The following is a 14359-nucleotide window of genomic DNA, read 5'->3' as shown; positions in this document are numbered from 1 at the left end:
GTGTATATATATATGTATATTATCCCTGGGGATAGGGGTGAAAGAATACTTCCCACGCATTCCTCGCGTGTCGTAGAAAGCGACTAGAGGGGACGGGAGCGGGGGGCCAGAAATCCTCCCCTCCTTGTATTTTTTTTTTTTAACTTTCTAAAATGGGAAACAGAAGAAGGAGTCACGCGGGGAGTGCTCATCCTCCTCGAAGGCTCAGATTGGGGTGCCTAAATGTGTGTGGATGTAACCAAGATGTGAAAAAAGGAGAGATAGGTAGTATGTTTGAGGAAAGGAACCTGGATGTTTTGGCTCTGAGTGAAACGAAGCTCAAGGGTAAAGGGGAAGAGTGGTTTGGGAATGTCTTAGGAGTAAAGTCAGGGGTTAGTGAGAGGACAAGAGCAAGGGAAGGAGTAGCAGTACTCCTGAAACAGGAGTTGTGGAAGTATGTGATAGAATGTAAGAAAGTAAATTCTCGATTAATATGGGTAAAACTGAAAGTTGATGGAGAGAGATGGGTGATTATTGGTGCATATGCACCTGGGCATGAGAAGAAAGATCATGAGAGGCAAGTGTTTTAGGAGCAGCTGAATGAGTGTGTTAGTGGTTTTGATGCACTGAGACCGAGTTATAGTGTTGGGTGATTTGAATGCCAAGGTGAGTAATGTGGCAGTTGAGGGAATAATTGGTATACATGGGGTGTTCAGTGTTGTAAATGGAAATGATGAAGAGCTTGTAGATTTATGTGCTGAAAAAGGACTGATGATTGGGAATACCTGGTTTAAAAAGTGAGATATACATAAGTATACTTATGTAAGTAGGAGAGATGGCCAGAGAGCGTTATTGGATTACGTGTTAATTGACAGGCGCGCGAAAGACAGACTTTTGGATGTTAATGTGCTGAGAGGTGCAACTGGAGGGATGTCTGATCATTATCTTGTGGAGGCTAAGGTGAAGATTTGTATGGGTTTTCAGAAAAGAAGAGTGAATGTTGGGGTGAAGAGGGTGGTGAGAGTAAATGAGCTTGGGAAGGAGACTTGTGTGAGGAAGTACCAGGAGAGACTGAGTACAGAATGGAAGAAGGTGAGAACAATGGAAGTAAGGGGAGTGGGGGAGGAATGGGATGTATTTAGGGAATCAGTGATGGATTGCGCAAAAGATGCTTGTGGCATGAGAAGAGTGGGAGGTGGGTTGATTAGAAAGGGTAGTGAGTGGTGGGATGAAGAAGTAAGAGTATTAGTGAAAGAGAAGAGAGAGGCATTTGGATGATTTTTGCAGGGAAAAAATGAAATTGAGTGGGAGACGTATAAAAGAAAGAGACAGGAGGTCAAGAGAAAGGTGCAAGAGGTGAAAAAAAGGGCAAATGAGAGTTGGGGTGAGAGAGTATCATTAAATTTTAGGGAGAATAAAAAGATGTTCTGGAAGGAGGTAAATAAAGTGCGTAAGACAAGGGAGCAAATGGGAACTTCAGTGAAGGGCGCAAATGGGGAGGTGATAACAAGTAGTGGTGATGTGAGAAGGAGATGGAGTGAGTATTTTGAAGGTTTGTTGAATGTGTTTGACGATAGAGTGGCAGATATAGGGTGTTTTGGTCGAGGTGGTGTGCAAAGTGAGAGGGTTAGGGAAAATGATTTGGTAAACAGAGAAGAGGTAGTGAAAGCTTTGCGGAAGATGAAAGCCGGCAAGGCAGCAGGTTTGGATGGTATTGCAGTGGAATTTATTAAAAAAGGGGGTGACTGTATTGTTGACTGGTTGGTAAGGTTATTTAATGTATGTATGACTCATGGTGAGGTGCCTGAGGATTGGCGGAATGCGTGCATAGTGCCATTGTACAAAGGCAAAGGGGATAAGAGTGAGTGCTCAAATTACAGAGGTATAAGTTTGTTGAGTATTCCTGGTAAATTATATGGGAGGGTATTGATTGAGAGGGTGAAGGCATGTACAGAGCATCAGATTGGGGAAGAGCAGTGTGGTTTTAGAAGTGGTAGAGGATGTGTGGATCAGGTGTTTGCTTTGAAGAATGTATGTGAGAAATACTTAGAAAAGCAAATGGATTTGTATGTAGCATTTATGGATCTGGAGAAGGCATATGATAGAGTTGATAGAGTTGCTCTGTGGAAGGTATTAAGAGTATATGGTGTGAGAGGAAAGTCGTTAGAAGCAGTGAAAAGTTTTTTATCGAGGATGTAAGGCATGTGTACGTGTAGGAAGAGAGGAAAGTGATTGGTTCTCAGTGAATGTAGGTTTGCGGCAGGGGTGTGTGATGTCTCCATGGTTGGTTAGTTTGTTTATGGATGGGGTTGTTAGGGAGGTAAATGCAAGAGTTTTGGAAAGAGGGGCAAGTATGAAGTCTGTTGGGGATGAGAGAGCTTGGGAAGTGTCAGTTGTTGTTCGCTGATGATACAGCGCTGGTGGCTGATTCATGTGAGAAACTGCAGAAGCTGGTGACTGAGTTTGGTAAAGTGTGTGGAAGAAGAAAGTTAAGAGTAAATGTGAATAAGAGCAAGGTTATTAGGTACAGTAGGGTTGAGGGTGAAGTCAATTGGGAGGTGAGTTTGAATGGAGAAAAACTGGAGGAAGTGAAGTGTTTTAGATATCTGGGAGTGGATCTGGCAGCGGATGGAACCATGGAAGCGGAAGTGGATCATAGGGTGGGGGAGGGGGCGAAAATTCTGGGGGCCTTGAAGAATGTGTGGAAGTCGAGAACATTATCTCGGAAAGCAAAAATGGGTATTTATGAAGGAATAGTGGTTCCAACAATGTTGTATGGTTGCGAGGCGTGGGCTATGGATAGAGTTGTACGCAGGAGGATGGATGTGCTGGAAATGAGATGTTTGAGGACAATGTGTGGTGTGAGGTGGTTTGATCGAGTGAGTAACGTAAGGGTAAGAGAGATGTGTGGAAATAAAAAGAGCGTGGTTGAGAGAGCAGAAGAGGGTGTTTTGAAGTGGTTTGGGCACATGGAGAGGATGAGTGAGGAAAGATTGACCAAGAGGATATATGTGTCGGAGGTGGAGGGAACAAGGAGAAGAGGGAGACCAAATTGGAGGTGGAAAGATGGAGTGAAAAAGATTTTGTGTGATCGGGGCCTGAATATGCAGGAGGGTGAAAGGAGGGCAAGGAATAGAGTGAATTGGAGCGATGTGGTATACCGGGGTTGACGTGCTGTCAGTGGATTGAATCAAGGCATGTGAAGCGTCTGGGGTAAGCCATGGAAAGCTGTGTAGGTATGTATATTTGCGTGTGTGGACGTATGTATATACATGTGTATGGGGGGGGGTTGGGCCATTTCTTTCGTCTGTTTCCTTGCGCTACCTCGCAAACGCGGGAGACAGCGACAAAGTATAATAAATAAAAAAAAAATACATTGAGGTGTATAGGTATGTATATTTGCATGTGTGGATGTGTCTGTATATACATGTATATGTGGGTGGGTTGGGCCATTCTTTCGTCTGTTTCCTTGTGCAACCTCGCTAACGTGGGAGACAGCGACAAAGTATAATAAAGAAATTAAAAAGTAAAGATGTTTTAGAAGGAGTTAAATAAAGTGCGTAAGACATGAGAACAAATGGGAACATCGGTGAAGGGGGCTAATGGGGAGATGATAGCAAGTAGTGATGATGTGAGAAGGAGATGGAGTGAGTATTTTGTAGGTTTTTGAATGTGTTAGATGATAGAGTGGCAGATATAGGGTGTTTTGGCCGAGGTGGTGTGTGAAGTGAGAGGGTCAGGGAGAATGATTTGGTAAACAAAGAAGAATTGGTGAAAGCTTTGTGGAAGATGAAGGCCGGCAAGGCGGCGGGTTTGGATGGTTCTGCTATGGAATTTATTAAAAAAGGGGGTGACTGTGTTGTTGACCGAATGGTGAGGATATTCAATGTATGTTTGACTTATGGTGAATTGCCTGAGGATTGGCGGAATGCATGCATAGTGCCATTGTACAAAGGGAAAGGGAATAAAAGTGAGTGTTAAAATTACAGAGGTATAAGTTGGTTGAATATTCATGGGAAATCATGTGGGAGGGTATTGATTGTGAGGGTGAAGGCATGTATTGAATATCAGATTAGGGAAGACCAGTGTGGTTTCAGAAGTGGTAGAGGATGTGTGGATCAGGTATTTGCTTTGAAGAATTTTTTTTCATTTTCATTATTTTACTTTGTCACTGTCTCCCGCGTTAGCGAGGTGGCGCAAGGAAACAGATGAAAGAATGACCCAACCCACCCACATATACGTGTATATACACACGTCCACACACGAAACTATACATACCTATACATCTCAACATATACATATATATATATATATATATATACACACACAGACATATACATATATACCCATGTACATAATGCATACTGTCTGCATACTGCATAATGCATCCTGTCTCTGCATGTATTTATATACTTGTGTATGTGGGTGGTTTGGGCCATTCTTTCGTCTGTTTCCTTGCAATACCTCACTAATGCGGGAGACATTGACAAAGTATGATAAACAAAAAAAATGCACACACATAGACATATGCATATATACACATGTACATATTCATACTTGCTTTGCCTTCATCCATTCCTATTGCTACCCCACCCCATAGGAAACAGCATTGGTACTCCCTGCTTCAGCGAGATAGCTCCTGGAAAAAAGACAAAAAAGGCCACATTCATTCTCACTCAGTCTCTAGCTGTCATGTGTAATGCACCAAAACCACAGCTCCCTATCCACATCCAGGCCCCACAGACCTTTCCGTGGTTTACCCCAGATGTTTCACATGCCATGGTTCAGTCCATTGATAGCATGTCTACCCTGGTATACCACATCGTTCCAATTCCCTCTATTCCTTGCATGCCTCTCACCCTCTTGTATGTTCAGGCTCTTATCACTCAAAATCTTTTTCACTCCATGCTTCCACCTCCAATTTGGTCTTCTACTTCTTGTTCCCTCGACCTCTGACACATATATCTTTTTTGTCAATCTTTCCTCACTTATTTTCTCCATATGTTTAAACCATTTCAACACACCCTCTTCTGCTCTCTCAACCACACTTGTTTTATTTCCACACATCTCTCTTACCCTTTCATTACTTACTTGATCAAACCACCTCACACCACATATTGTCTTCAAACATTTCATTACCAGCACATCCACCCTCCTCCGTACAACCCTATCTATAGCCCATGACTCGCAAGCATATAATATTGTTGGGGCAACTATTCCTTCAAACATACCCATTTTTGCTCTCTGAGATAATGATCTCTCCTTCCACACATTCTTTATCGCTCCAAGAACCTTCACCCCCTCCCCTAACCTGTGATTCACTTCTGCCTCCATAGTTCCATTCGCTGCCTAGTCCACTCCCAGTTATCTAAAACACTTCACTTCCTCCAGTTTTTCTCCATTCAAACTTTCATTCCAGTTAATTTGTCTCTCAACCCTCCTGAGCCTAATAACCTTGCTCTTATTTACATTTACTCTCAACCTCCTTTCACACACTTTTCCAAACACAGTAACCAACTTCTGCAGTTTTTCACTCGGATCAGCCACCAGAGCTGTATCATCAGCGAATAACAACTGACTCACTTCCCAGGCTCTCTCATCCCAAACAGACTTATACTCGCCCCTCTCAATAAAACTCTTGCATTTAAACAAATTTAACATCCATGGGGACATTACACACCCCTGTCACAGACCAACATTCACAGGGAACCTATCACTCTCCTCTCTTCCTACTCGTACACGTCTTACATCCTTGGTAAAAACTTTTCACTACTTCTAACAGCTTACCTCCCACACCATATACTTTTAAGACTTTTCACATAGCATCTCAATCAACCCTATCATATGCCTTCTCCAGATCCATAAATGCTACATATAAATCCATCTGTTTTTCTAAGTATTTCTCACACCCATTCTTCAAAGGAAACACCTGATCCACACATCCTCTACCACTTCTGAAACCACACTGCTCTTCCCCAGTCTGATGCTCTATATATGCCTTCACCCTCTCAATCAATACCCTCTCATATAATTTCTCAGGAATACTCAAGAAACTTATGCCTATGTAATTTGAACACTCACCTTTATCCCTTTTACTTTTGTACAATGGCACTATGCATGCATTCTGCCAGTCCTCAGGCACTTCACCATGATCCATACGTACATTGAATATTCTTACCAACCAATGAACAACACAGTCTCCTGTTTTCTTAAAAAATTCTACTGTAATACCATCCAAACCCACCGCCTTGCCAAATTTCATCTTTGGCAAAGCTTTCACTATCTCTTCTCTTTAAACCAAACCATTCTCCCTTACCCTCTCACTTTGCACACTACTATCACCAAAACACCCTATATCTGCTACTCTATCATCAAACACATTCAACAAACCTTCAAAATACTCACCCCATCTCCTCACTTCTTCACTACCTGTTATTACTTACCCCCTTCACTGATGTTCCCATTTGTTCTCATGTCTTATGCACGTTATTTACCTCCTTCCAAAGCATCCTATTCTCCCTAAAGTTTAATGATACTCTCTCACCCCAACTTGCATTTGCTCTCTTTTTCAATCCTTGCACCTTCCTCTTGACTTCCTGCTGCTTTCTTTTATTCATCTCCCAGTCGTTTGCATTCCATCCCTGTAAGTATTGTCCTAACGCCTCTCTTTTATCTTTCACTAACAACGTTACCTCTTCATCCCACCACTCTACCCTTTCTAATCTGCCTACCTCCCACCTTTCTCATGCCTCATTCATCTTTTGCACATCATCACTGCTTTCCTTATTACATCCCGTTCCTCACCCACTCCCTTCACATCATTTGCTCTCACCTTTTGCCATTCTACACTCAATCTCTCTTGGTACTTCCTCATACAAGTGTCCTTTCCAAGCCCACTTACTCTCACCACTTTCTTGTCCTCAACATTCTCTCTTCTTTTTTGAAAACCTCTACAAAGGTTGTAAAGTGAACAATTGTGGACTCTCTACATGTAGCTAAAGGTATGGATAGCAGCTTGAGCACTAGACGTCACAATTTCCTGTATTGAAAGTGCAACTTGTGCATAGTTGTAAGTTTTGCTTTGCAAAACTTTTTCTTTCTTTTTTACTCAGAATTCCTTATTTTTGCCATGTTCTTTTTTTGTTTGTTTGGAAAGGTTGGCAGCTCTGCATTTAGCAAATAAAGTCCTGCTAGCTCTCTCTGGCTGTTTTATTAGTGGACACTAAGTCATCTGTGAGGATTTGAATTCTCATATACGTCCAAGCAATCCCAGGTCATTGCTGTTGTAATAGGTCTTGAAAATTGTACATTTTGTTGTAGACTATTGAAAGAATAGCAAATAGATGCCTGAATTGAAATGCTAATGTGTCCTGAAGGGTTTTAAAAGCAGGCACTAGATTCAAGTATGGTTATTGTTGTTGTTGATGACAATATTTGTCATCGACTTCCTGTAAAAAAGAAAGGAATAATATTAAAGACAAAGTTTAGTTATCACAGAAATGCTGCAGTTGTATTGTTTGGGTAATGTTAGGTAGTAATTGATTTTGAAATTGATATGATGCCCTGAACAAGTAATTTTATCTTCCTTTCTGTCATCCATATCTTTGCTGTCTCTTTTATTGTGCCACTGTTCAATTGATATCTTGTTCCTCTCCTCTGGAATTTATCTCACCTTTGCTGTTGCATGTAATGTGCATCTCTGTCATGTATAAGGCATTTTATTCTCTCCATGACTCTTCTATGCCCTCCCCCTCCCCATATTCATTAGAAGTGTAAACCATACAACATTCATTGCAATAAGAATAAACTTAGTTGTGAATGGGGTGTTCTGGTAATCAGACTTGATGTGTACTATCATTTTTACAGTGTAGTCAACCAAAGCCAATCTTGAAAGACTGGGAGATGAATGCCATGATGGCTGCCTTCTTGTCACCAGTACGAGAGGACCTCAATCAAATTCGAGCCCTGGCATTGCCAAGAATTGATGCCCGAGCTGTGCATGTTGCTGCCATATTCATGAAGGGACTTGTCAATTTCTATTTTCTCTTGGCAGCTTGTGATTTCCCAGTTGAGCGTAAGAATGTAAGTTTTTCTTCAGGCATCATAAATTTACAGGAGATCCAGAGTGAAGTGTATTTTTTACCAATATATTTCCAAAAAATCAGTATCTTTTTTTGTTTATGTTAGGTGTCTGTAATTGCATGACTAAACATATATCAGTGTATTCATTTTATTTTTATTGTAATAGGTTATAATGTTTGGGTTTTGATATTCTGATATTTTCTAGTTACTGTCTATCCCCTACTTATGACCTGTGTGACTTATGACCATCCATACATACAACCAAAAAAATTTATGAAGAAATAAATGTAAATAGGAAAGTCACGCTTAGTTATATGTATGATAGTGACTGTCAGACGATATCCTGTTACTGTGTTCACGCAGCATCTCTCTCAGTACTCGTTCTCAGTTACCATTCAGTAAGCGCGTGTTATTCAAGTGAATCTAACAAATTTTCATGCTGGTTTAAACCATTTTTGTATTAAACCCCAAAGATGATGAGCAGGAGGAAAGACCCAACACATTTTGATAGATTTGGCATGAAGCCAAGGAAGACGCTCGATTTAGAATTGGAAATGAAGGAGGAAAACCTTAATGTGATTACACGTGATGGACAGTTGTCCCATTCAAAGGTCTCCACAATTGTAAAGGACAAAGAAAAAGTATGTGAGGCAGTGAATGGTTCAGCAAGTATGAATTCTATGATAATAACAAAGCAACGACAAGAGTCCATCCACAAAAGTTGTTCGTGCTGTGGATGGTGGAATATTAGATTTAATAATGTGTACCACTAAGCTTACTAACAGTTCAGACAAAGGCTAGAAGTATTTTTGAGATTGAGGAAGTGAGTGGGTGAGGATTACATTGAGAATTTCACATTAAGTCATGGTTGGTTCAATTGATTTAAAAGAAGATGTACCTTGCACAGTGTTCAAATCACAGGTGAAGCAGTGAGTGCTGACAAAGGAGCTGACAAAAAGGTAAAGAATAAACCAAAGAATTTTTCTCAATGAACTAGACTGATTTAAAAAAATGTCAGTTCATGAAACTGGTTTAACGAAAATCAGAATATCACAATTGAACTTATATAATGTAGAAAATAAGAATAATGAAATATGAACTAAAGAATCTTAAACAAAAGGTAAAAAGAGACTACGGAATCATATGATATAGCTGGATAATAAAAAACAAGATATTCATGATAGAAATTGAGTAGCATGAAAAAAAATGATGTACAAATATACAAATTTTACATGCCAAACTGACATATGTCTGACTTAAGTCCATTTCAAGATCCGAATGGTCAGTCAGAACAGGACTCGGACGTAGGTCTTGGATAGATAGTACACATACATATACATGCTTGAACATACACACGTGTATTCATTTTATTTCTTTATTCTATACTTTGTCGCAGTCTCCTGCGTTAGCGATGTAGCACAAGGAAACAGATGAAAGAATGGCCCTACCCACCCACATACACATGTATATACATACATGCCCACACACGCACATATACATACCTATACATTTCAACGTATACCTACATATACATACCCAGACATATACACACATGTACATATTCATACTTGCTACCTTCATCCATTCCCATCACCACCCCACCACACATGAAATGGCACCCCCTCCCCACCTCATGCGCATGAGGTAGTGCTAGGAAAAGACAACAAAGGCCACATTCATTCACACTCAGTCTGTAGCTATCATGTGTAATGCACCAAAACCACAGCTCCCTTTCCACGTCTAGGCCCCACAAAACTTTCCATGGTTTACCCCAGATACTTCACATGCCGTGGTTCAATCCATTGACAGCATGTCGACCCTGGTATACCACATCATCCCAATTCACTTTATTCCTTGCATGCCTTTCACCTTCCTGTATGTTCAGGCCCCGATCGCTCAAAATCTTATTCATTCCATCCTTCCACCTCCAATTTGGTCTCCCACTTCTCCTCGTTCCCTCCACCTCTGACACATATGTATCCTCTTTGTCAATCTTTCCTCACTCATTCTCTCCATGTGACCAAAACATTTCAATACACCATCTTTTGCTCTCTCAACCACACTCTTTATTACACACATCTCTCTTACCCTTTCATTATTTACTCGATCAAACCACCTCACACCCCATATTGTTCTCAGACATCTCATTTCCAACACATCCACCCTTCTCAGCACAACCCTATCTATCGCCCATGCCTCACAACCATACAACATTGTTGGAACCACTATTCCTTCAAACCTACCCATTTTTGCTCTCCGAGATAACAGTCTTGCCTTCCACACATTCTTTAATGCTCCCAGAATCTTTGCCCTTTCCCCAACCCTGTGACTCACTTCCGCTTCCATTGTTCCATGCGCTGCTGAATCCACTCCCAGATATCTAAAACATTCCACTTCCTCCAGTTTTTCTCCATTCAAACTTATCTCCCAATTTGCTTGTCCCTCAACTCTACTGTACCTAATAACTTTGCTCTTATTCAGATTTACTCTCAGCTTTCTTCTTTCACACACTTTACCAAACTCAGTCACCAGCTTCTGCAGTTTCTCACACGAATCAGCCACCAGTGCTGTGTCATCACCAATAACAACTGACTCATTTCCCAAGCCTTCTCATCCACAACAGACTGCATACTTGCCCCTCTTTCCAAAACTCTTGCATTCACTTCCCTACCAACTCCATCCATAAACAAATTAAACAACCATGGAGACATCATGCACCCATGCCGCAAACCGACATATACTGGGAACCAGTCACTTTCCTCTCTTCCCACTTGCACACATGCCTCACATCCTCGATAAAAACTTTTCACTTCTAGCAACTTACCTCCCACACCATATACTTTTAATACCTTCCGCAAAGCATTTTTATCAACTCTATCCTATGCCTTCTCCAGATCCATAAATGCTACATACAAATCCAATTGTTTTTCTAAGTATTTCTCACATACATTCTTGTGAGCAAACATCTGATCCACTCATCCTCTACCACTTCTGAAACCACACTGCTCTTCCCCAATCTAATGCACTGTACATGAATTCACCCTCTCAGTCAGTACCCTCCCATTTAATTTCCCAGGAATACTAAACAAACTTATACCTCTGTAATTTGAACACTCACCTTTATCCCCTTTGCCTTTGCACAATGGTGCTATGCATGCATTCTGCCAACCCTCAGGCACTTCAAAATGAACCATACATACATTGAATATCCTCACCAACCGGTCAACAAAACAGTCACCCCCTTTTTAACAAATTCCACTGCAATACCATCCAAACCCACCACCTTGCCAGCTTTCATCATCCACAAAGCTTTCACTACCTCTTCTCTCTTTACCAAACCATTCTCCCTGACCCTCTCACCTCGCACACCACCTTGACTAAAACACCCTGTATCTGCCACTCTATCTTCAAACGCATTCAACAAACCTTCAAAATACTCACTCCATCTCCTTCTCACTTCGCCACGCCACCACACATGAAATGGCACCCCCCTCCCCTAAGTGCATGCGAAGTAGTGCTATTAAAAGACAAGAAAGGCCACATTTGTTCACACTCAGAGAGGGGAGAGTGGGGTGCCATTTCATGTGTGGCAAGGTGGTGTTGGGAATGGATGAATGGATATATGTACGTATACGTTGAAATGTATGGGTATGTATATGTGTGTGTGTTTGTGGGTGGGTTGGGCCATTCTTTTGTCTTGTTAACTTGTGCTACCTCATTAACGCGGGAGACTGACAAAGTATGTGATACAGTGTGAGAAAGTAAACTCTAGATTGATATGGGTAAAACTGAAAGTGGATGGAGAGAGATGGGTGCTTATTGGTGCTTATGCACCTGGGCATGAGAAGAAAGATCATGAGAGGCAAGTGTTTTGGGACCAGCTGAGTGAGTGTGTTAGTAGTTTTGATGCACTAGACCGGGTTATAGTGATGGGTGATTTGAGTGCAAAGGTGAGTAATGTGGCAGTCGAGGGAATAATTGGTGTACATGGGTTGTTCAGTGTTGTAAATGGAAATGGTGAAGAGCTTGTAGATTTGTGTGCTGAAAAAGGACTGGTGATTGGGAATACCTGGTTTAAAAAGAGAGATATACATAAGTACATGTATGTAAGTAGGAGAGATGGCCAAAGAGCATTATTGGATTACGTGTTAATTGATAGGCACACAAAAGAGAGACTATTGGATGTTATTGTGCTGAGAGGTGCAACTGTAGGGATTCCTGATCATTATCTTGTGGAGGCGAAGATGAAGATTGGTCAAGGTTTTCAGAAAAGAAGAGAGAATGTTGGGGTGAAGATAGTGGTGAGAGTAAGTGAGCTTGGGAAGGAGACCAGGAGAGACTGAATGCAGAATGGAAAAAGGTGAGAGCAAAGGAGATAAGGGGAGTGGTGGAGCAAGGGGATGTATTTAGGGAAGCAGTGATGGCTTGCGCAAAAGATGCTTGATGCATGAGAAGCGTGGGAGGTGGGCAGATTAGAAAGGGTCGTGAGTGGTGGGATGAAGAAGTAAGATTACTAGTGAAAGAGAAGAGAGAGGCTTTTGGACGATTTTTGCAGGGAAATAGTGCAGATGACTGGGAGATGTATAAAAGAAAGAGGCAGGAGGTCAAGAGAAAGGTGCAAGAGGTGAAAAAGAGGGCAAATGAGAGTTGGGGTGAGAGAGTATCATTAAATTTTAGGGAGAATAAAAAGATGTTTTGGAAGGAGGTAAATAAAGTGCGGAAGACAAGAGAACAAATGGGAACATCAGTGACGGAGGCTAATGGGGAGTTGATAACAAACAAGTAGTGGTGATGTGAGAAGGAGATGGAGTGAGTATTTTGAAGGTTTGTTGAATGTGTTAGATGATAGAGTGGCAGATATAAGGTGTTTTGGACGAGGTGGTGTGCGAAGTGAGAGGGTTAGGGAGAATGATTTAGTAAACAGAGAAGAGGTGAAAGTGGAGTGAAAAAGATTTTGAGCGATCTGGGCCTGACTCACTTCAGCATAGGAAGTGCTCTTGATGTCACCGATATCAACAGCAAACAACAACTGTCTTACTTCCCATACCCTCTCATCCCCATCAGACTGCATACTTGCCCCTCTCTCCAGAACTCTAGCATTTACCTCCCTAACCACCCAATCCATAGTAAGGATATTTAATGTATGTTTGACTCATGGTGAAGTGCCTGAGGATTGGCAGAATGCTTGCATAGTGCCATTGTACAAAGGCAAAGGGGATAAAGGTGAGTGCTCAAATTACAGAGGTATAAATTTGCTGAGTATTCCCGGGAAATTATATGGGAGGGTACTGATTGAGAGAGTGCGGGCATGCACAGAGCATCAGATTGGGGAAGAGCAGTGTGGTTTCAGAAGTGGTAGAGGATGTGTGGATCAGGTGTTTGCTTTGAAGAATGTATGTGAGAAATACTTAGAAAAGCAAATGGATTTATATGTAGCATTTATGGGTCTTGGGAAGGCATATGATAGAGTTGATAGAGATGCTATGTGGAAGTATTAAGAATATATGGTGTGGGAGGGAAGTTGTTAGAAGCAGTGAAAAGTTTTTATCAAGAATGTAACGTATGTGTGCAAGTAGGAAGAGAGGAAAGTGATTGGTTCTCAGTAAATGTTAGTTTGCGGCAGGGGTGCATGATGTCTCCATGGTTGTTTAATATGTTTATGGATGGGGTTGTTAGGGAGGTGAATGCAAGAGTTTTGGAGAGAGGGGCAAGTATGCAGTCTGTTGTGGATGAGAGGGCTTGGGAAGTGAGTCAGTTGTTGTTCGCTAATGATAAAGTGCTGATGGCTGAATTGGGTGAGAAACTGCAGAAGCTGGTGACTGAGTTTGGTAAAGTGTGTGAAAGAAGAAAGCTGAGAGTAAATGTGAATAAGAGCAAGGATATTAGGTACAGTAGGGTTTAGGGACAAGTCGATTGGGAGGTAAGTTTGAATGGAGAAAAACTGGAGGAAGTGAATTGTTTTGGATATCTGGGAGTGGATCTGGCAGCGAATGGAACCATGGAAGCGGAATTGAGTCACAGGATGGGAGAGGGGGTGAAAGTTCTGGGAGTGTTGAAAAATGTGTGGAAGGTAGGAACATTATCTCGGAAAGCAAAAATGGGTATGTTTGAATGATAGTGGTTCCAGCAATGTTATATGGTTGTGAGGTGTGGGCTATAGGTAAAGTTGTGCGGAGATGGGTGGATGTGCTGGAAATGAGATGTTTGAGGACATTATGTGATGTGAGGTGGTTTGATTGAGTAAGTAATGAAAGGGTAAGAGAGAGATGTGTGGTAATAAAAAGAGTATGGTTGAGAG

The 14359-nt window shown here is 41.5% G+C and overlaps 1 protein-coding gene across 1 annotated transcript in view; it reads left to right on the top strand.

Moving 5' to 3' along the window:
• LOC139746586 (constitutive coactivator of peroxisome proliferator-activated receptor gamma-like) overlaps nt 1-14359 on the top strand; it is a 98694-nt gene that overhangs the window by 54125 nt on the left and 30210 nt on the right. The window contains exon 4 of the mRNA XM_071657979.1: nt 7846-8061. Coding sequence (XP_071514080.1) covers nt 7846-8061 — 216 coding nt within the window. The remainder of the gene's footprint in view (nt 1-7845; nt 8062-14359) is intronic.

The sequence above is a fragment of the Panulirus ornatus genome, chromosome 65 (genome assembly GCF_036320965.1).
Source record: "Panulirus ornatus isolate Po-2019 chromosome 65, ASM3632096v1, whole genome shotgun sequence".
Classification (NCBI taxonomy): Eukaryota; Metazoa; Arthropoda; class Malacostraca; order Decapoda; family Palinuridae; genus Panulirus; species Panulirus ornatus.
The sequence above is the reverse complement of the archived record's forward strand: the minus strand, read 5'-3'. Positions and strand labels throughout refer to the sequence as shown.